At 38.4% G+C, this 23,683-nt stretch overlaps 2 protein-coding genes across 3 annotated transcripts; both read left to right on the top strand.

Annotated features, from left to right (window-relative positions):
- The first annotated feature begins 175 nt into the window (after positions 1–175).
- On the top strand, positions 176–6,032 carry LOC127788723 (uncharacterized). 2 transcript variants are annotated; one of them, XM_052317321.1, is made up of 5 exons: positions 176–1,092; positions 3,544–3,609; positions 3,745–3,807; positions 3,907–3,975; positions 5,283–6,032. In XM_052317321.1, the coding sequence occupies exons 1-5, from the start codon at positions 445–447 to the stop codon at positions 5,556–5,558; spliced, it is 1,122 nt and encodes a 373-aa protein (XP_052173281.1). In that variant the 5' UTR covers positions 176–444; the 3' UTR covers positions 5,559–6,032. The 2 variants fall into 2 exon arrangements, with proteins under 2 accessions (XP_052173281.1, XP_052173287.1); XM_052317327.1 differs by lacking the exon at positions 176–1,092 and adding an exon at positions 1,342–2,614.
- Positions 6,033–6,699: 667 nt separating this feature from the next.
- LOC127788701 (trafficking protein particle complex II-specific subunit 120 homolog) lies at positions 6,700–23,195 on the top strand. Its single transcript, XM_052317290.1, has 10 exons — positions 6,700–7,248; positions 8,099–8,305; positions 8,438–8,620; positions 9,718–9,830; positions 11,868–11,927; positions 13,289–13,577; positions 15,445–15,737; positions 17,704–18,578; positions 21,383–22,333; positions 22,647–23,195. The coding sequence occupies exons 1-10, from the start codon at positions 6,838–6,840 to the stop codon at positions 22,871–22,873; spliced, it is 3,609 nt and encodes a 1,202-aa protein (XP_052173250.1). The 5' UTR covers positions 6,700–6,837; the 3' UTR covers positions 22,874–23,195.
- Positions 23,196–23,683: the final 488 nt, after the last annotated feature.

The raw sequence follows: 23,683 nt of genomic DNA, 5'->3' as shown, positions 1-23,683 counted from the left end.
TATTTAAATTTTAATTATATTGTGAAATTAATACAAACTTAGAAACTGGTATGTGAAATTGATAAGTTTTCATCTGTTGTAAAATTAATTGATCGACAAAAATTGGGTAAGTTTTTGAAATTAACACCTTTTCTTTGCTAAGGTAATATTTGACTTTTTAACTTCAAATATTCTAGGCACATAGCAACAAAAAAAAAAAAAAAAAAAAGACTATTTTGAAGAATTTTATTTCCAACGGAATTAGTAAGGGATAGGTAGGGGCTTACACGATCGCACGTGACCGGCATTTAAAGGGAAGTATTCGGAAGAGGAGCAGAAATCCGATGCAGCCTGCAGCCTAGTCGCTAAATGTACGATCTGTCTCTCACGCATTCCCAGGTAGTAATCAAGCGGCTCCGGTGAAAAGGAAGGCGAAGATGAGATCCAACTAATCAGTCCCATACTATGGAAACCCTAGGCATAGCAAAACGGGGGAGGTGTCAGTGCCACGCGGTCGAGTGGGCCCCCCATGGCACGCGAAAAAGACTAAAAGAGTCAAGCGGCCCAGCGGAGAACTGGAATGGAATCTACACCTTCGCCACACACAAAACCGTAAACCGGATGGATATACATATATCTATATATATGTATGGCCCCCTTATATATATATGCATTCACTCACCCAATTCTCGTTGTTTATTGCCCACTGAGCTTCAGAGATTTCTCTCTCTGCGCCACCCCTACCCCATCTCTTTCTCTCCTTTCTCTCTAGAGGTTGAAGACCAACCGGGAACACAGATGACGGCGGACGAGTGGGTTGCAGCGGCGTTGACGGACGACGCGGTGGTGGCGGAGCTCTTGTTCCGGCTGAAGCAGTCGACGGAGTCCCTGGCGTTGCCGCGGCCGAAACAGCCGACGGTGTCGCTGCCGCGGTGGGGGCAGCGCCAGCCGAGGTCGAAGCCGGCGGTGTTGAGGAAGGAGGGAGACTCGACGAGGTGCAGCCCCACGACGCCGCTCTCCTGGAGCTGCGGCGGGGGCGGGGACGGCTCTCCCAGCGACGGATGTGACGAGTCCAGCCGGCCTTCCGATTGTTTCTCCGGCGGCAGATCCAAGGTTCGTATCTCCTCCTTCGCATGCGGCGGCGGAGTGTCGCACTTTTTCCGTTTGTCTGAAATAACGTCGGCCAGCGAGTCTGGTTTCATCTCACTCTTTTGGATTCCGAGTCCTTTCCGCTCTCAGAGCTCTCTTTATTTTCTGAACTCGACGAAGTTTCACTTTATTCATCGTCTTATAACTCCGCAATTGCCTGCCTTATCATCTTCCGATGACCGTGTTAACTTTCCGGCGGCCTGATCTGTGTCTGTATCAATGTCTCCGTGTTGACCGAACTACCCCTGTTTGTGCGGTATAATTCCATGGGAACGAGTCTGGTAATCGAAGTACTTTCCGAAGTCGCTGTTCGTTCATCCGTCGACGAGACGTTACTGATGTGCCTTTGCGTTTAAATGACGATTCTATCCTCTCTGGCCGGTCTCATTTACTGTATGGCCCGTGAAGCCGTGGCTCCGCTCGCCGATCCCCGAACATCGTTTTCAGCACTCGCTTGTCTTGTCAAGTTGACGAAAATGCCCCCGCATGACGTGGATCTCCGATCGGCGGCCGGTGAGTCACCGTCCGCGTCCGATACGAACGAGTATTTAATTTTTCGTGTTTTGCTTAGATTTTATTTGGACCGAATTGCCCTTATTGTGGCGGGGAAATTACAGTCACGTGAGGGTCAGCTGAAGGGGGATAAGGCGATCACGTTTTCTTCTAGCCTCCTTTTCCGGTCGCCTGTCATTCTCTCTCGGCTTCGCCTCCAGGAAAGCCAGGGGTCATGTATTTCTCAATTTGACCGAAATGCCCTCCGTTGTCTCAGATTAGGTCGTATTTCTTTAAATATTTTTATTATTGTATTTTTTTTTAACAAAAAGAATGTTTTCTCAACTGTGTTAACCTTCCGATAGAAAAGGATACAAAGTTCCAGCCTCCAATTTTGTCAAATAGTGAAACGAAAAGTTATCGAGGTGGGGGATTGGTAAGAGTGAGAAATCAGGAAGCTTCCCAAATCCCCTGTACATGCCTCCTTTGCCCTTATAAGAATCGGACGAAAATGACCTCAACGTAATTCTGCCTCCCCAGGGAGGGTATCTTGGTCCTTACATACACAGGGTGCTGTTAGATGTGGACCCAACTAGCATCGCTTGGCCCTTGGTATTTCGGTGAGGGGGTCTGGGTGTGTCGGTCTATCTCTACGTATTAATTTTCTCTACGTATTAATTTTATATGTTTGTGGGGTGCGTGCAGGTTACATTCATTTTGACCTTTCAGCGCCTTTTCTTTTTTATGCTTTTGTTTTCTAGCTTTTACTGCTAGATAATGGAAGTGTTCGGCTCTGGGTCCTTTTATACCGGGCGGACCTGAATGTACACGTGTAGCGCAGCCGCCTCGTGGAACCAGGACGAGCGGTGGCCGTCGGATTTTAGTCAAAAAGCGTAGGAGGGAATCGACGGTGCTCATGGTGTGAAGAATGGAGCATCCAGTATCAGCCAGAAAGCGACTCCTCCTGGCCTTGTTGGAGGAAATATTCAATCTGGTGATGGGATGTCACATGCACATTTGAGATGGAAAATTTTAATTTAATTGAATTTCTCTAATAATTGCAACAGCATCCATCAAATACTCGAATTTAATGGGTTATACATTTATCTATAAAATATAAAAATTGACATGATATTTTGACACACGGGTTGGAGCTGGATGCTCTGATTGTGAATTTTGTGATATCATTAATTGGGATCGTACAAAAATTACAATAATATTTGTTTTTCTTTTGTTGGCGATGGTGCCGACGTCAATTTTGCCAGGTTGGAGTTGCTTTTCCTACGTGGAGACAGACCCAATCATGTAGAGTGCGCTTTGTCATCTTCCACGTCAGATGTACACCCGCAAATGGCGCTACTAGTTGAAGGAACTATTCACTACATCCGAAATTTAATTTATTTTGGGTTAAGATATGATGGCCATTGGCCCTATTCTCTTGCTATTAGCTGAAATAAGTGAAAATTATCTTCTTGAATTTTTAGTGCTCTGAAATAATAAATTCTCCATCAAATGGTCCGGCTTGTTTCGTGCCCTCTTCCTCCCTTTCTTGTTTTATCTTCTTGAATTTTCCTTTTTTCCCTGTAAAATGTTGTGAAGATTGCTCTCTTTTTTTTCTTTATGGGCCCATAGTGATTTTATTTCTCCCTTGGTTGGCTATAGCTTATCCGCACATGTAAAGGCCACTTCTAATACAATGAACATATATGGCAAAGCGCATTTGATATTTGTTCTTTTCTATCCTTTTCTGGCACGCACTTAAGAGTTTTCCTATCAGATGACTTTTTTTCTCATTATTATATGGATAGAGTGTATTGATAAATCACAAGCATCTGTTTATAACTTTTTCTGGACGAATAATCGGTGTTTGTGTCTGTTCAGTCCATTTGCCACTAGCATATGCTGAATTATGGGTGTTTTCAGGGTATTTTCTCTAATGAGACTGCAGCTAATGGCACATCTGCCAACAAGCGATCAAGAAAGAAAAAGGTAGAGGCACCTTGAAGAGAACCCAATTCCTCTTTGGTTTTCTACTTTATCATATAAGAATGCAGTTTGTTTTCCAGTGATCTTTGATATCACTGCATCGCACCGTGATGATTTGGCACTTTGTGTTATGGGCAGACATTAGCTGAACTTAAAGAGGAGGAAAGTTTACTGCTAAAGGAAAGGATGCATTTGAAGAAAGTGAGCAACTGAAACAATCTAACTTGTTTTCCTTCCACTTTTAATTTTTATGGGAAGTCTGATACTAACTTATTAACACAATTTGCATTTATAAAACAGGAATTGGCTACCTTGCGTGTAACACTAAAGGAACAGAAGGACAGAAGTGAGAATTTGAAGAGACTCAAGGTAACCCACTTTTTCTTTTCTTCACTAATCTCCTAATACACATTTGCAGCATCAATAGATTCAATAGAGAGCTTTCTCTGATACAGCAGAAATGCAATTTAATTAATGTTATCAAATCAAATGAACCAGTAACAGGCATTCCAATTTGTTGGCTTGCTAGTGTAAGCTATCCTATATTTCTGAGCAGCCAACGGAAGCTTTCTTAAATTTTCGAGGGGCCAATTCACAGTTAGTTATCTGAAACAATACAAATGTTATAGTTTACAATTAATGCAGTTTTGAGATTTCTTTTTTTCTTTTTTGGTGGGGCAAGTAGTAATTAAGTTGAATCTTTTAAGATGGCATGTTCATGGTTTACGAAGATATTGTTGTCTAAGGGTGTGTGGAAAGATTTTAATCATTAGAACTGTCAAAGCAATTTGCCAATTTCCCATTATGTTCTTGCAATACCTATGTGCTATGTGCGTGTGCATGTGCTTTAGAGAGGGAGAGAGGAAATTCATGCTAACTAGAAATTTAAATTTCCTGTATGGAACTTTGGAACGAAATATATTCATTCGTGGGTGTGCTTTATGCTTTTTTGGTTGATATTAGTATCTGACTTTAGAGGGAAACATGTCAGCAACGTATTCAGAATCCAAGATTATCATCAGGGTAACTTTTTCTTTTTCTTTTGGTAATCGTTGTAAAAAGAATAAAGATATTGGGCTTTAAAGAGCTGGACATAAAAAGAATGCTTACTTATACATTCATCTTTTTGTAAGTTGTGTTGGCTATAGTGGCAAGCATTGGTTTCTGTGTCTCTATATTAGTATTCTCTAGAGAGTATCCAATATAATACGAGTATACTTTTTGTTGGAATAATTTTGAATGGTAGGATACAAGTCTTGAGGCTTTTATTCAATGGGATGTATGTGTTTATTGCTTAAGAAGACAGTCCAGCTTATGCATAAATCCAATAAAGGCACTCTTGTTAGGGTCAACCCCTGATGTATGTATGTCTATTTGGGGTGATTGAAGTTGTCCCATTGTTTAACAAACACTAGATTTAGGGTAGTTTGCGGTTTCATATGAATATGATGATTTTGGCTTCCAACAGTGCCAGTTACAATTTTTTTTTTTTTTTTTGATAATGTGGGTGATCACCTTGTCAATCAGTCCATGCTATAATTTTCCTTCAAACTTAGTGCTCCGAAAAATCCCTTTCTAATTTTATGACTGCTTACTGTTCAAACATCGGTTATCATTTATCAAACTTCATCATGGCCTTAAGACAGACAAGGTGATGCTGAATATTCTTTTTGCAGCTCGATCTTCATATACAATCAGCAAAGAAGAGGGCAGCAACATCAGATGAGCCAGAGGCAACAAATTTGGGTCAATCCTATCTGGTGGACGTTTCTTCTCTGGGACATGTGTCAGTCCTGCGGACAATTACCATGCCTGCTCATCACCAAGCAGCTGCTCCCTGCAATGTCAAAAAGGAAGCTGAGACCAGAGAAAGATGCTTCATTCTTCCTGACCTAAATGCAATGCCATCTGAAGAGGACTCGAGCTGCGAGACTCCATATGTGGCAAGCTGATGAGAGACAACCCTGTTGTTTCTCTTTTCTATCTGAAGCAAGTTGGCTGTGGACCAGAAAGGGGCGGGCTTATTGTCTTGGTTCAATAAAGGCAGCGCGCTCACTCACTGGTCTTGAATTTGCTTGCAAATGGCCGAGAGGAGTTACCTGTAAGTATAGAAGACCTCCTGCCCGAACATGCGAAATTAGCAGTTGCAATCGCCATCCTTGCAGAGAAGGTTTCAGGATGATAGTGTAGAGATGATCTTTAGCTTTTAGCAGTGGCGACGTGTAGAAAATTTGGAGGTGGTGCAGGTAGGTTTCCTGTGTTCTGGGAACCTTCCATCGCATCAAAGACAGATTTAAAAAACAAGCATGTCTTTATTCTTTCGCATGCATATAATAGTTAGTTTGATGATATTGTTCCAAGTACGTACCACTACCACTACCACTACCCCTACATAGAAATCTTGTTTCACAGATTTATTTTGCTCCCGCTCCATATTGCTTTTCTCAGGACAGTTGAGCTAGAAATTTGAAGAGATGTGTGAAGTAGAATAATGGCCTCTCTTCACTTCTCTTTTATCTTCTGTATTCTGTATCTGCTCGTCTCTACACTTATCATCCAAATATAAAAACTTTTGTCAGTTTTTACTTTTTACTATATATTATTAAATCTATCATCCAAGTGCAACTAAAAATAAGCTTGTCTTTGAAAATTTATTTATTTTTTAAAAAAAATTATGGAGTTCAAAATAATAGCATTATTGTTTTTCATTTATGTTAGGTTCAAGAGTGGTTGCTGTTAGAAATTAAAAATTGTATCTTTTACAAGATTTAAGATGCAATACATACAAGTAAAATCTTAAAATATTTAGCATTAAGCAATATGAAATCGGAATTTGCAAAATACGTTGTTAAGATGTGTGATAAAAAGTTAAAAACTCTTTTCTTTCTAAATGTATGATTAAATCGGTTTCTGCAAATTCTATTCTATTCTATTCTTAATTAATCGCATCCATACATTTGAATTATTATGCTTATTCGCGAATTCATAAATTTTGGAATGAATTAATTCCAATGGTGCAATCTGATAGAATTTTTTAACTCTTATCATGAACAAGACTCGGTGTTTCCCAGCATCCAAACATGCCAAATCAATCTCTCTCCCCCCCCCTCCCCTCCCCTCCGAGTGTCAAATTGGGCACTCGCAGTTATATGTCGGAGTGTGGAGAACTCAATGATTCTTCCACGCTAAAACCCTCTTTCCTCTAGACGACTCCTAGGCTCAGCGGTGGCGATGGAGCCAGACGTGAGCATTGAGACCAGTTGCAAAATCAGAATCGCAATCCTCCCGATCGGGTCCATCCCGTCCGCTCGCTTCCGCGAGTACGCTTCGATGCTCATCCGCCATCACAAGATCGATCTCTCCACAATCAGTTCGTTCTACACCGAGCACCAGAAGAGCCCCTTCTCCAACCAGCCCTGGGACTCCGGCAGCCTACGCTTCCAATTCATGATCGGTGGCTCACCGCCCAGCCCCTGGGAGGACTTCCAGTCCAATCGTAAGATCCTTGCCGTCATTGGCATCTGCCATTGTCCGTCTTCTCCCGATCTCGGCTCCGTCATCGATCAGTTCTCCGTCGCATGTAAGAGCTACTCGTCCTCGCTCGTCCAGCGCTGTTTTGCTTTCTGCCCAAGTGATTCTCAGGTTCGCTTCATTTTGTTTCTCAAGTTGCTTCCGCCGTTAATCTTGTGAATTGCAGCGATGAGGGCAGTAATTCTAGGTGATGTGGCATTTAAAAAGGATAACAATGAGAATGATCTTAATTCGAGACGAAATGGGCCATGAATTCAAATTAGATCATTTCTTTCTAGTACTGAATGAACATATGAGTGAACCAAGTTGTGTCTGAAGTGGACTGGGACTGGCTGATAATGTAATGTGCTTGTTGTAGGTACCGCAATTTTAATTGTAATGTTTAAGGTGGTGGAATTAAGTAGTAGTAAGAAGTGTAACTTAAATTCTTGGGAGAGAGCACCCCAGCGCCATTATTCATGCTCTTGAGCCCGTGTTACTGAGTTTTAATAGAATTTTGGAACAACACCATGACTTAATATGTTGGTTTGGATGATAGATTGAAATAAAATATTTCTAAAAGTTGGGAGCTGGACTGCTGCTTCTACGGCTTTCAGCTAAGGAACTTCGGTTTGGATGCTGGGCTGACTGGCTTTGCTCCTATCTGGGTTTTGATCATAATGCATATTTGACATGGTTACTTGTCATGTGATTCTTAGTGATTACTTATCAAAGAAGTGATTCTTAATGATTGTTTAGGACCGGATATGTGGAGAATGAGGAATCCTCTCTGAGATTTTATTTATTTAATTTTTGGAAGCTTTTGTGTAGAAAAGATTACATGTAGGCCTGCTTGTTTTTTTGAAAAATTTGAATGGAAACAAGAGGATATGTCTTGACCAGATCAGAAAAGGGAAAAAAATTGCTTATGTGTGTGCAATTTGATTTGGCATGGCATAATTGTGTACTTTTATTTTGCCAGCTAGAGGATGATAGCAGAAATGAGGGTAACTTAGTTCTCTTTCCGCCTGCTGATCGTCAAACCCTGGAGATCCACTTGCTCACAATTATGCAAGATATTGCAGCCTCATTGCTGATGGAATTTGAAAAGTGGGTTCTTAAAGCTGAATCTGGTGGAACCATTCTCAAGACACCTTTAGATTCTCAAGCCAGTCTCAACTCAGAGGAGGTTAATGTTTTAGGTGTCCCAAGGGCTTGATTCTTAATTTTCTTCCAATTATCATTTTTATTTAGGCTCCAGTCAACTTTAAGATGCTATGCCCCTGAATTTTGCTACTTCTGGTGATTGATAAAATTGCAGGTAATTAAGGCAAAAAAACGGAGACTTGGCCGTGCACAAAAAACTATTGGGGATTATTGCTTATTGGCAGGCTCGCCTGTTGATGCTATTGCCCATTATTCTACAGCACTTGAACTTGCCAGGTTGACTGGGGATTACTTTTGGTTTGCTGGGGCTCTGGAGGGCAGTGTTTGTGCCTATCTGGTAAGGATACTGTAAGAGTACAAGATAAACTTGCTTATTTTGGATAAAGATAAGAAAAAAAAAGAAAGGGAAAAACACTCACATATTTTTGAAGTGATCAACTGATCATCATACAATATGCATGATGTTGACTTAGTGTTAGAGGTGGTTACATTTTTTCCTGTACAATATGTGTGCTTTATTTTTATTATTTATTTATTTATGAGTGCCATGCCATGAACTCTAATTTGTATGAAGTGGATGATGGTGTTGTTTGGGGGGGGGGGGGTGTTTACTGAAACATTATTCGCATGCATGACTTGCCTATAGTATTTTGCTACAATCCTTTTTGAACTGGGTTATACTGATAAATATGTAGATGCTTGGTGATGTGTGGCTTCCAGGCACTTGTTTATGAACTGGGAGAAAGGCGAATCTCGGTGTTTCTTTAACATGACTATATTAAGTATTTCATACTCATGTCTGAAGATGCCTTCTGTTGATTGGGTGCATAGATTACCTGAATGTGTCAGATTCCTTATCTAAGCTTCTCTGTCATGTCTGAAATTTTGTGCGTAAAGCAATTATTTGTGACAGATTAATCATGTGCAAATAGTTACTTAAATGAAATATACCAAGGGTACTGCACGGAAGATAAAGTGCAACTGTCCAAGAGAGGACAAAAATTTAGAAGAGGAAGCTAGGAGCTTCGTAGCTTGGTGAGGTTTTCAGTATCATTGCTAATATACATTGGACTTCTGAAACGTGAAATATCACATACCTGAGCATTACCAGCCAGCTTAAATGAAAATTATGGTTAGCAAAACTTGGTATCTGATTTCCCAGCCAATTTCCCCTATTGTTCGTTGCTTATTCCCGGAAGATACTGTATGGCAACAAGTTTTATGCAGTAGTTTTTACCTAATTTTTTTATACAATCATGGATCCTGCTAAACATTGTGGAGTTATTTCCATGATCATTGATAGGTTGATTACTTCAATGCTTTCATTGTGATCTTATGCTGGTCCTTACTATGCTTACACGAGCTTTTCATCTTTGTATTTGATCTTTTTCTTATAATGCATGTAATTATTCTCCATATTGCTTGAGTTTTTAGGTTGACCGGATTGGCCAGAAGGACCCCGGTCTAGATGAGGAGGAGGTTAAGTACCGGTACAAAAGTGTCATCTTGCACTACAGGAAGTCATTTATACAAGACAATGCTCAGAGGTACCGTTCTTCCTTCTATCCTTTTGATGTATCACATTTGGAATAATCATGATGGTTCTGCTGTTGTCTGCCTGATGACATCTGGATATTTGTGTTTTAGATGCATATAACACCATTCCCCTCTGCGGATCTTGCAAGCTAGGGATACTCCCTACCTGAACCCTTTTTGTGGAGACAGTACAAAGAAGCATTTGAGACTTTTTTTGATATGAACAGGAAGTAGCCAAGTTAGACTTTGTAAAGCACTCACAAACTAAAACCAAAAGGTGCGATGGGGCAGGAAATGCTGCTTAGGAAGAGAAAGATAGGGAATCAAATAGCAATCAATGTGAATGTGTTTCCAGCAAGGTAGTAAAGGGTGAAAGGCGCCTTTAAGGTGCAATGATGTTCATATTACCTAAGGCGCTAGGCACCAAAAAAGTGCTCACCTGAGCATAGTCAGGTGCTAAATTAATAAAAAATTAATAATAAATATATTGAATCTAAAAAAGACAATCAAATAATTCATACAATATAACACCTAAAACATTCCTAAATACAAATTCTTTTAATATTTTTCAACCAAAGACATAAAATGTAGCAGCAGATAGACAAGGTTGAGTTTGTTTTTCTCTACTTGATTTCTCATTTTTCCTCTTCCTATTAGATTCTTCAGGGCATTCGCTTGCCTTCTTTGATTTTCAGAGACAATGATCTTTTATTTTCATTTTTTCCCCTTCATTACAGCACAGCGGGCGAGCGATGATTAGCTTAGTAATTGATTTCTTTAGATTGAGTAATCCCATCAGCACTTCTAGTGGTAAATGTGTTCCTATTTATAGCTGGTCCCAAGTTTGTATAAAGGAGGGGGGCCTGTGTTAGGTAGCAGGTAGCAGACGTGAAACTCATTGGATCAAACATCATGATTCTAGATAAATAAAACCATTGGGGTGTAATCCTCTTAGCAACCTGATGTATTTCCCAAGTACAGTGAAGAATGGGTTAGTGTCGCTGCATCCGTACCTTGGATGTAGTGTTAAATCTGCAAGGGTTCTCGCATTTTCGTTAAGTCTCACTTTTTCTCTATTGGCATAGAAAGGTCCCTTGAAGTAGTCATGCTGCCTTTTAGGATAAAATATAGTTTTGTTTCCTGTGTTTTTCATATTGGACAACCTCTTGTCTATAACTTTGTTGCATGCATACAAGCATACGTTGCTAATCCTGGTACAGTAAATTTTATTAGAGGGATCTCTGCTGAAATCTCTCTTTCAGATGGTAGTTTAAAGGTTGCCCATTTATATTGTGTCTAATTTATCCCCAAATTGATGGTAAAACTGATGTTCTGAATTGTAGTTTGAGTGATTTGTTTTGGTGTGTGTTGACAGTAATAAACTGAGAAATTGGGATCTAGTTTTGCCAACCAGAGTTTGCTTATACTAATGGATGATCAATCAATCTGCTGGAAGGAATCCTTTTTAAATTTTTCATATTTTATCCACAAATTGATGCTCATTCTTTCATGAATTGTTGGTCCAGCACATCAGCGACCTACATTCCAATGTCAGGAAGAAAATTACACAAAGTAATGGAAATTATAACTTGTATAGAATGAAACTAGATTTCATTGAAGCAGGTAATGTAATGGCTCGTGTACATCATGAATTTTACTTTAAATATCCTTCAATAAACTCCATGCTTAAGCCACTAATCCTTTTCATATTGTCAAAAAATTTGATCTAATTTTTAAATGTATTTGATTTCTGTTGACATTAAGTACTTCTTTCTTTAAGGGGGCATTTTTGAACCCCTCGTAATCTGTTAGCAGGTTTTTCTATAAGTTTGCTTTAATTCCCTTCAGCTTAGCATGTATTCCCCACTTTGTGCTCTGCTTAATATCAGATTAAAGAAATTCTCAAAAGGATGTCGTTTCTTCTTTAATATTGAAACTTTATTAACTTCTGCTGTTTAGTCACTTCATCATGCAAATAATTTATTACCTTTTACTGTTCATATGCAAAACTTCTAGATGTTTATCTTTTAAATCATTTTGGCATGCAGAGTATCCCCTCTAAGCTTTGAACTTGAGGCTACATTGAAGTTGGCAAGATTTCTTTGCAGGTGAACTTGTTAAACCTGTCACATATGATTGAAGCATATTCTTTTATTTCTCTGGATTCCCCTATATAGATTGGAATGAAATCCTGGATATTTTGAGACAGGTGTGTGATAGAAGAGGGGCATTCCTCAACTATGGAGATCTATATAGACTCCAATAACTGTAACTTGGAACAGTGGTACTAGGATCACAGCCGTCACTATCCTGTGGAACAAAGGAAAAATGATCCAAGAAAACCTAGAAGACAAACTAACATTACTGTAGGGTGCTAAAATGAAAAGCAATTTGAAACTATGTATCTGAATCTGACGCTGGGGCAAAATAAATGACTACCAATTTGTTCTCATTCTAATTACTATTGGAATTATCTTTTAAGATATATGTGTGTGTGTGTGTATGACTTGCTTCCAGTTGAACTACTACTCCAAACAGCACTCTAACTAAGCCTACCTACTTGTAATGCATACAGAGGAAATGCTGTATTGTGTGCTGTACCCATTCTGAATACCATAACAAATCATGAACTGGGTACCATTGCCTTGGACATTCTCCCTGCATCATTATTCTACAATTTTGTGAGGCATATTGTTTGTCATTGCATTTTTTTAATCGCAAAAATACCTAGCATCTGCATAGATTTTGAATGTCAAATAGACACCTAAATTCTAGGATATTTGGATATTTATTGAGATTTTGGTAGAATGCAGACTGGGATTTGGTAAAATGGGATTTCATTATTCTAATTATTTCATTATTTGAATGGAAGTTTGGTTTGTTTGATGATATCAACATCCTCTAAAATTTTGTAAAGCTCAACTGTGCATGTTGGTATAAATATTTGGGTCAGTAAAGGGCATCCCTAGTGCACAAGACTCCACACTTGAGGGTTGGGGAGGGTTGTCTGTATGCGTGGCCTTACCCTTGCTTTTGCAAGGGGGCTGTTTGCTCAACTTGGACCTATGACCTTCCAATCATAGAGTATCGACCTTACAAATTTTATTTAAGCTTGTGACTTAAATGGACTTCCAAATTGCTTTCAGGCTTGTGATTCTAAGACCTTGGTTCCAGTTTTTTCATCATTCTATGAAGTTGCTAATTGAATCTTTGAAACAAGTTCTTTTTATGTAATTTATCTCCATAATATGCTATCAATTTATGATTTTAAATCACTGTCAAATTTTCTGGTATACTTATTTCAAGTTGATTAGCATCTCCAAGGCTTGTCTTTGCCCTTGGGTCAGGGAAGTAGAGAAAAGATTGAAATGCAAAACATAAGCCAAGGATTCTTCACTTTCTGTCCATTCTAAAATCAGTTACTTTGTGTTAATTTTTTGTTTGTTTGTTTGTTTGTTTTAATTGATAGGCGAGAACTGGCCAAGGAGGTAGTGGAATTGTTGACAGCCGCTGGAGATGGAGCTAAATCTTTGATTGATGCCAGTGACCGACTAATATTATATGTTGAAGTAGCCCGTCTTTTTGGAACTTTAGGATATCACCGGAAAGCTGCTTTTTTCTCAAGGCAAGTAGCACAGCTGTACTTCCAACAAGAAAATAGAGAGGCTGCTACCAGTGCCATGCAAGTGTTGGCAATGACGACAGAAGCATATCGTGTTCAAAGCAGAGCATCTATTCCTAAAAGTTCTCTTCCAAATGTGAGTGAGCAAAGAATAGTTTGGCATCTATGATTATGCTCAGGCATTAGTTGATGATAACTACAAAAACATCTATGATTGTGTTGTTATTGTGTATTAGTTGATGAACTAGTAAGTAGTAACTGCTGTATCATGATATCTGTTCACTTGCCATGGTTGCTGCTTGTTGATAGCTAATGTAGATTATTAATTTACCATTACTCTCTCTCTCTCTCTCTCTCTCTCTCTCTCTCTCTCTCCTGTTTCTTTTGTACCTGTAGGCCATTTCAATCTCTGATGGCCATCAAAAGTGTTTATTATTTTAGCACTTAATAATTCTAGTGTAGGGTTTTAGTTATTCAGGGATCCTATGTTTCTGTTTCCTTAATTTAGCTTCTGAGTTTAGTAAGGATTAGGAATGTTTGATTTTTGCTTCCCATTTTATCTAGGATTCCTAGTTTGGTAGGGATTTGTGAGTTTATAAGTACCTCATGAGTGTAAGGAGTTTTCAGATTTGGGTTATTGATTACTGAAACAAAATCTGGATTCTTTTCTTGGATATATTCCCTCTTCCTCCCAGATTCTTCTCTCCTGCTTCTCTTTCTTTCTTCTCTTCTCTGTTGTCTTTTTCCTTTCCTCTCCTCTCCTTATCATGTCTACTTCTCTTCTCTTCCCTGTATTTTCTTATCCTTCTCCTCCACCTTAGTTCCTCTTTCTCTTCTTCCTTGGTTATGTGTGCTTTTGTTATCTTATCATCAGCAACATGCCAGCACTTGCAAGGTTACTTATACCAGTATGTCTTGGAAATGTTTTGGATGAGAGAACTGATAAGACTATGGTTTCCTGATTGAGAACAGGCGAACATGCATTTGGATATGGAAAGGATGCCGACTCTCACTCGCATTATCAAGTAATCTATGGATTTAATAAACACAGTACTATGGTTTCAGCCAAATTAAAGTTCATTTTGACTTCAAATTGATGATTACATCAAATCAAGGAGAAGAAAACCTCTAGTTTTGCACCAAATGAATTAGCAATAACCTTTTCTTTTAAGATAAATAACAATGTAGATGAAGAAGGAACTGCTGAAAAGGGGTTGAAATCATAAAGAATTAAAACACTACAAATTACAACTACTCATCCAGGAAATGAATTTAAGAAAAGGAAAAAAAGAGTGAACATAATTGGAGCATCGAAAGAAAACATCTAGAGGATTATATGATGGGAGAACTTTGCAAATCTGTTACCAAATAACATCCTTATTTACACATTTGAGCTTATCACAATGTGGTTGATGTGATCTACTAAGACCAGATAATGTGCCCATGAGTGTGATTGATAACCTAGTGTTCTGTACCAACTACAATTAATATTGTAGGGACAAGATAAGAGTTATCCATGCAAGTCTAATAGTATCACATAGTGCAAGCATTGATATTACAATGCTAGTCACAAAAATGCTACCTGTTCTACTATGCGCAGTCTTTTGTTTAGTAATTAAGCTGATGAGTTGTGGGGTAACTCTTCTTGTAGCTTGACAATAATTAATTTTTAATATTAAGGTTCTCCATTTTTTTATTTGAATATTCTATGAACTCATCTGTACGGGAAATGAATAATGCAAGTCCAGGAAATATTCTGGCATAGTGCTTATTTTATCTAGTAATTAATCGAAGAATAGTATCTTTATATGGTTGGGGACTAAAAATTAGGGATGGATGGTCGGTTCTGGCTTGGTTCACTTTCATTTATGTTAGGCTTCGTGATTTTTTCAAATTGTGTTTCTGGAAAGGAAATTTTAAACTGTGTTGATTGCATAATTAAAAAATTCTCATATTTCTAACTTTTCAGTTTTTTTCCTTGTCATACTCTATATTTACCATAGGAAACAGGATCAATTCATGCTGATTCTGGGAAAGTGCATCATCATTCCATAGTCTCACTATTTGAGTCACAGTGGAGCACATTGCAGATGGTTGTGCTAAGAGAGATCCTGCTATCTGCTGTCCGAGCTGGAGATCCTCTTGCTGCATGGAGTGCAGCTGCACGACTTCTTCGATCCTACTATCCTCTAATTACTCCAGCTGGACAAAATGGTCTTGCAAGTGCACTTGCAAATTCTGCAGAAAGGCTTCCTTCAGGAACTCGCTGTGCTGATCCTTCCTTACCTTTTATCAGGTACTTTGTTGGTGTTGAATATTGTTTTTCTAAATGCAAACCAGGATAGACTGATCTCAAATTATTTTCTTAATTAACTAAGATGATTCTTTATAGTTCATCCAGTGGCACAAGGTACTTTCTTAACTTCTCATATTGGTTCTTCTGTGTATAAGCAAAGATTGCATTTGTCCTCCAAAGTGTCCAAAGCGAATCCAATGGAAAAAAGTAATTAAACAATTGACCAACACAAGGACAACATGTTCTTTAAGTTCTTGTGGTTTTATGGCTATTGCTATGTTAAAGGCTACAGCTACAAATGACTCCTATATGAGTTGGATTCCTATGTGCTTAAAAAAAATTGCCTGCATTTTATAAGAGGATATAAAGAATTTGCTAATTTGACACTACATGATTTGTGTGCGAAAGGCAACTGTGAGGAATAACTTGCATGTTGGTTAGTTCCCAGTGGACTTAAACTTACTAATGTAAATGGAGGTCTAGAATTCATATAGCCAACCCCTTCTAGTGGTATTAAGGCCTGTTATTGTTGTTGTAATTTTGTTGTAACATGAAGGAACACAAGGGAGATTTATGCTTTTGCAGAGACTTCACATGAAATAGCCGTTTTGCAAGCCTTGGTAGCAACAATAAGATTGCTCCAATGTAACTAGAAGTTCACAGATTCTGGAAATAGCTTTGTTGAAAAAAAAAAAACTAGGGTAAAGCTGCATACAATCTCTCCCCTGACCCTTTCAAAGATGGGAATCTTGTGCACCCAAGCACACCCTGGAGGCTTGACATGAAATTATATCCTTTATTGTCTGAAATGTTCTATATTTTCAAGATAAGAGTTAGCTAAGATGTGCTACTGGATATACTGGTGGGGATGGTCATGGGTCCACTGCAATCATTTGAACCCCGTATTTATGGTGGAGGAAGCAAGCCATATGAAACAATAATTTTTGCAAGTTATAAAAATTTCATATGAAACAAGCTTATCATTATATTGCAAGATTTCTCTGCCCAACCATTGCAAAAATTTACATAACACACAGCATATCATTATTGTTGCAAGTTATGTAAACAAGCTAAAAAATTGGAGACATGGAGATAGGCTCCATGCCTGGGGGGACAACTCATGGAGCCTCTCACTTGCTCAAGCTAAACTGAAGGACTTGATAGCTTAGAGTGATACAAGCACTCACAATTGGAAGTAAGAATGTTATTTTTAAAATTCTCTGAGAACATTTAGAGGTTTTAGAAACAGGAGAGCCTCATTATATAATTGTTCATGAGCTACGCAGCCCTCTTAACTGTTATTTCTTGATGTTTCTTTTCTTATGTGGTCTTCCCAGTAGACTATGCTTTTTGTCTGTGTGTGTGTGTGTGTCTACCTTTCCATAAAGCTTTTTCTTTTTGCTTCCCGTGCCCAATTTTATGTGCAAAATCAGATAAAGATGAATATTCAGAGAATTGAAACAAAATGATAGTACTGAAAAGCTCTGCTCCTGAAACAGTCCCATCTCAGAAATTCCTAAATCGTGTTACAAACGACTTTTTCTGAAACCTTGAAACGTTTTCTTTTTTTTCAAACATCAGAGCATTCACTTTTTCTCGTACCCCCCAAATATTTAAGAATTAGATGTATGTGCTGGTTTTTGTGAGGTGTGTATCTACTTCAGAATGCTGGGCCTTTACTCAAGATTCCAATCCTACCAAAACATGTTTGGTTAATGCTTTTCCTTTTTTTTTTTCCTCAAAAAAATCTGCTTCTGAGATAGAAGTGCCATGCAGTTTCCTGAGGCTAATAAATTTTAATTTCAAGAATGCATGAAAGTCCTTGCCTTTGTCCCAAATATGCAATTCTATAGCCCAGGCTCCTATTTGATCCAATGGTTACTATAAATTCGTAGTTGGGAGTATACTTTCACATGCATTTTTCAATGATTTAGTATTATTTTGTCCTCTGTTTTAATCCTTCTAGGTTGCATTCATTTCCTCTCCACTTCTTACAAATGGACATTGTAAAACGCCATCCAGCAAGAGAAGATTGGTGGGCGGGATCAGCTCCCTCAGGACCATTTATTTATACACCATTCAGCAAAGGAGGGACAAATCATACCAGTAAGCAGGAACTGATCTGGGTTGTTGGAGAGCCAGTCCAGGTGTTGGTGGAATTGGCCAACCCTTGTGGCTTTGATTTAATGGTGGATAGTATCTATCTGTCGGGGCATTCTGGAAACTTTGATGCTTTTCCTATCAGTGTAAATCTTCCACCTAATTCTTCAAAGGTGATCACCTTATCAGGCATTCCAACTAAAGTTGGACCAGTGACAATTCATGGATGCATAGTTCATTGTTTTGGCGTTATTACTGAGCACCTTTTCAAGGATGTAGACAACTTGCTACTTGGAGCAGCACAAGGTCTTGTGCTCTCTGACCCTTTCCGCTGTTGTGGATCTGCAAAGTTGAAAAATGTCTCAGTTCCAAATATTTCAGTGGTACCCCCATTACCATTGCTAGTGTCACATGTTGTAGGAGGAGACGGAGCTATAATTTTATATGAAGGTGAGATTCGTGATTTGTGGATCAGTCTGGCCAATGCTGGGACAGTTCCAGTTGAGCAGGCACATGTTTCTTTGTCAGGAAAAAACCAAGACTCTGTTTTATCCATCCCGTATGAAACTTTAAAAGGTGCTCTTCCCCTGAAACCTGGTGCCGAAGTGACAATACCAGTAACCTTAAAAGCCTGGCAGCTTGGTTTGGTGGATAGTGACACTGCTAGCAAAAATTTATCTGGAAGCACAGGGAGGCAAGCTAAGGATGGAAGCAGCCCAATGCTGTTAATTCATTATGCAGGTAATTTTTCAGTCATAAATGTTGGTGAAAATTTTTAGCTCATTACTCTGTTTTGTACTAAATGATATTGTTTGACTCTTGTAATCTTGTGTTTACTAGTCTATTCATTCCCTATTTGTAAGCCACATACCATTATTCAAGAATCATGACATACAATCTACCAATTAAGTTGTATGCATACATATAATTGTGCTTTTAGATTTAGTGCTTGTATGTTTGTTTATTCTTATATTATATAATATAATAGATTTGTGCAAGTATTCATTGGATTTTGTTTTCTTAACTACCCACTTTTATATGTGTTCTCCCACTGAACTCCAGTGTTGTTCCCTCAATTGAGAGAAGGGGGAAAAAAGAATCAGTTTTCTACCCGTTACAAGTTTGGTGTACCCAACCTATTTAGAATTTACAGGAAAAAAAAAAACCTATTTAGAAACCCAAGCCCAACCCTTAATTTCCTTGCACTTTTTAGCCCTTAAGCCCTACCCATCATGTGTTATTCTATGAGACCCAATTGCCCTTGTAACTTATCCCTTCTAGTTTATTTGAATCTTGCCATTACCAATTCTATAAACACGTAGGTCTTGACTTACAAATAGGTTGCTTCTTTCCTTTCATTTGGTTTAAATCTCTGTTTGCTAAATTAGTGTTAATTTATTATGTGCTTAGAGTTTTTGTAGCTTTATTTGCTTTCTTTAGCCATGCCTCATTACATTTTATATTCCCAATTCTATTATCCATACTCATTATCATTTACACTTCATTCTCCCAAACACATCACCATTATCCCCACCATTCATACATTGTGCTCATTTTATATTTGAGCTTCCCTAGCGGCTAACATTGTCTACCTTTGGTCCCACTAGTTACTGAAAAAGCAAAACTTAAAAAAAAAGTTAGAATATAGTATACCTACCAATGCAATAGAGTCTGTCAACATTCCCAACTACTAGACCAAATATTGCATGGTCTTTGGCACATGAATGCCCAAATGGACCAGATGATTGCCTCTCAACAAGATACATAAAAGCTCAACTGACAGCATTGACCCCTAGAATTGAGAAACTAGTCCAGAAGCATAAGTTCTCTAGAATCTAATTCAGGAAGCTTAAGAATAATGAGGAATTAGGATTATTAAATTCTAATGTTTGATGTTAGGATTAGGTTTTATTTAAGTTTTAGAATTTAGATTTTAGATTTTACATCTCTAGATTTTATCTTCTATTTATTTTGTTATAATCACTATAACTAGGGTAATTATCTTTTAGTTAGGATTTCAACCTATAAATAGGCTTGTTATTACAGAGGATTAACGCTTTTGATTGATATCCAAGACAATTGAATTCTCTCTCTCTCTCTTAAACTTCTGTTTCTTCTTCTCCTTCTCTTATTCCCGCAATTACTTCTCTTTCTGCAAATCTTTTACTGTCCCGCATCAGCCCTGGCTGCTGAGCTTGCCAGCCCTAGCTCATCTTTAAGGATATGGGTAACATTAGGCAGGATTAGCTGTGTAGAATGTTTCTTGTCACTAAATGGAGTGTGATTCCTGGTATTGCTGTCAATTTGGTCATCATAGACATGGCACTGCAAGATGAAATTGTCAAAATTATAAAGCCATCATTTGCTCTAAAAGCTTAAGCTGTTAAGAATGGGCACAAATATCAAGCTCTCATAAAAACGACTCTAGATGTGGTTCCTGCTTTCCATCAAATAAATTAACTGTGTTCCTTGTTTTGGTGTGTCCCATTGGTTTTTGACAAAAGATTTATATTATATTTAGTTTAAGGTGTTGAAGAAAGGACAGAAAATAATGTGGACGGGATCCATAAGGAGGGTTTTACAATCTTCATACTTGAGTTTCAGGTCTTTATATAGAGCTTGATTTTTTTATTTTTTATTTTTTTCCCTGCCCGGGTTTTTTTTTTTTTTTTCTTTGGGGGGGGGGGGGGAGGGGGGGTGAGTGGGTGGTGGGGTTTGCAATCAACTCTCATAAAGTATCTGGGATTAGGCAGTGGTTCATATATCTGAAATATGCATGCTATATACACTTCACTTTGCTCTATATAGAGATGGAATTATTTTCATATTCTTTTTTTAGGCAGTTAATTAATAAAAAAAAAACTGTTAAAACTTTGGCCAATGTATCAATTCTACAACAAACTGTAAAACTACATTTAAACTTTCAATTTTTTATCAATTCTAACACCATTAAAGCTTAAATAATAAATACTCTTTTCTTTTGATGTATTAATTGTTGATTTTTCTTCCCATTTTTCAAACTTGACCATGAACGTGATTAGAGTGTCATTATGTGGATGGTGAGGTTTGAAACATATGGGAAGAAAAATCAATAATTAATACATCAAGAGAGTATTAATTATTTAAGTTTTAACATTATTGTAGAATTGATACAAAGTTGTAACTTCAAATGTATTATTGATAAATTTTGACGTTTGTTTTAGAATTGATACCAAACTCTAGCAATTTTTTGGTAACTAACCCTTTTTTGGACACAGGAAGAGTGGTTTAGTCTGAGGGTTTTCTTTTTGGTACTTTTTTTTTAGCTTTTCTTTTGTGTGTCACTCTGCATCTCTATCATAGCATTTGCTATATCTGTTCAAGGAGTATGTCTCCCCCTTTGTCTGACTGGGCTTGTTCTGTTGTAACATATTCACATCACATGTATCTGATTACCTTATGCCATTGAAATGATTTTTGCATAAATGGAACCACACAGCCCTTCTTCCAGTGAATTTGTAAAGCTGTCTGGTTTGTATGGCTGCTGACTTCAGTTTTCCTGCCAGGGCCATTGGTGAATTCTGGAGAACCACCTACAGATGTTGTTGCCCCTGGTAGACGCCTGGTCATTCCTTTGAACATTTGTGTTCTGCAGGGCTTGTCATTTGTGAAGGCTCGGTTGCTGTCCATGGAAATTCCTGCACATGTCAGCGAAAATCTGCCCAAATTTCTTAATGTGGAGAATGGTTCTTCAGAAATCACAGCTTGTGCTTCTTCTGAAAATAGGACAGATAGATTAGTAAAGATTGATCCTTACAGGGGGAGTTGGGGACTGCGCTTTCTTGAACTTGAGTTGTCTAATCCAACCGATGTTGTGTTTGAGATTAGTGTTTCTGTCCAGCTGGAGAAATCTACTGATACAGACAGTTCTTGTGTTGATAGTGATGCGGCTGAGTTTGGTTATCCTAAAACAAGAATTGACAGGGATTATACTGCAAGGGTCTTGATACCTCTAGAGCATTTTAAACTGCCCGTTCTGGATGGTTCCTTATTTCTCAAGGATTCCCAGAATGGGGATACCGCAAGAAGTCTGAGCTTCTCAGAGAAGAGTGCCAAGGCTGAGTTGAATGCTTCTATCAAGAATTTAATTTCTAGAATCAAGGTCAGATGGCAATCTGGGCGGAACAGCTCAGGAGAATTAAATATTAAGGAGGCAATACAAGCAGCTCTTCAGACATCCGTCATGGATGTCCTGCTTCCAGATCCATTGACATTTGGCTTTAGGTTTGCTGAAAACCATACACGGCCTGCTAAACTAAGTTCACTTAAATACTCACAGACTGAAGTTCACTCCGATTCATCTAGAAGTTCTGTACTGGCTCATGACATGACTCCTATGGAAGTTCTGGTCCGCAATAACACTAAAGAAACAATAAGAGCAAGTCTTAACATTACCTGCAGAGATGTAGCTGGAGAGAATTGTGTTGAGAGCGACAAGGCAACTGTCTTGTGGGCAGGTACAGCTCTATCATGTTCTCTTCTCTTTGTTCTGATATCTTTTGGTGGATAGTGATACCTTTTGGCACTTAAATTATCCTCTTCTCTTCTTCTATGGTTTTTCTGGCTTGCAAGTATTTTTCATTTTGTACTACCTGTGTACAACAATTTCTTTATACATGAGAGATCACATAAATATTTATGTTAGATGGCGGCCTGCTGACATTTATGGTGAACTTCCAGACACAAATTAAATGCTTCGTTTATAAGCCTGATTTCATTATTCTCGCTTCTGGCAATTAACAAACTAATACTTATACTTATCTCTCTTAGGTGTTTTGACTGGTGTCACCAAGGAGGTTCCTCCCCTTCAGGAGATTAAACATTCATTCTCTCTGTATTTCCTGGTCCCTGGCGAGTACACTCTGTTAGCGGCTGCTGTGATCGATGGTCCCAACGACATTCTCAGAGCTCGCGCAAAAGCTAATTCTTCTGATGAGCCGATAATCTGTCGTGGTCCTCCCTTCCATGTCCAAGTAAACGGGACTGCACAAACTTAGGTCATTTCTTGGAAACCCAACAAACACGTCAGCTCATTCTAAAGCCAAGGAAGCTTCGAGTCCTCCTGCGGATCCATGAGGAAGGCAGCTGCTGCTCAGAAGCAGCCAAGCCAAGCCAAGTTCTGAAAACATTCTTCATTTTACCCGGCCATTGCCATTCCCAAACGTCGCTTATCTTATTGTGCCTCTTTCAAAGTTTCATTACCCTCTTACCAGATGTACATTAGGATTCTTCTAGACATGTGTTGTAAATCCATATTCAAGGCATCGTTGTGTTGTAAAATAAATGTTTTTTTGTTCCTTCAATTGGGTGTTCTGAAGATGTGGCCGATCTTAAGAAATTGCGCTGTTTCAACCCCCAAACCCAACTAACCGTATTTTATTGCGCTTTACAGTGAGCTTTGTTCTCTCCGAGACCAGTTTTGGTTTGCAAATGTTACTTGGATATTAGGTTGACAGATTGCATTCATATATTATCTATTTGTATTGATATAACACATATTATAATATATCAAATGTCAAAATTAAAATGATGTATTTAAGTAATAATTTTTAGAGCAACTTGGGTTATTGAAGCACTGACATAATGATATTGGAATTGGGAACATCTGTTACTTGGACCGTATTCTTGATTTATGCACATACTCAAATATGGTCCAAGCGTTCTCCTGCTTTGGTATTAAGGTGAGAACATTTTAGAATGAAGTTATTCAAGAATCTGATTCTAAACTCAAGTATGAGAGTGCGGTTAGAAGAATGTTTGGCCGAAGACCATGCACAGGTTTCGAGGCTCATTCAATTGGTCAAGCT

This window comes from Diospyros lotus, chromosome 1 (assembly GCF_014633365.1).
Source record: "Diospyros lotus cultivar Yz01 chromosome 1, ASM1463336v1, whole genome shotgun sequence".
In the NCBI taxonomy this organism is placed as follows: Eukaryota; Viridiplantae; Streptophyta; class Magnoliopsida; order Ericales; family Ebenaceae; genus Diospyros; species Diospyros lotus.
Note: the sequence above shows the minus strand (reverse complement) of the source record. Positions and strands in the feature narration are given on the sequence as shown.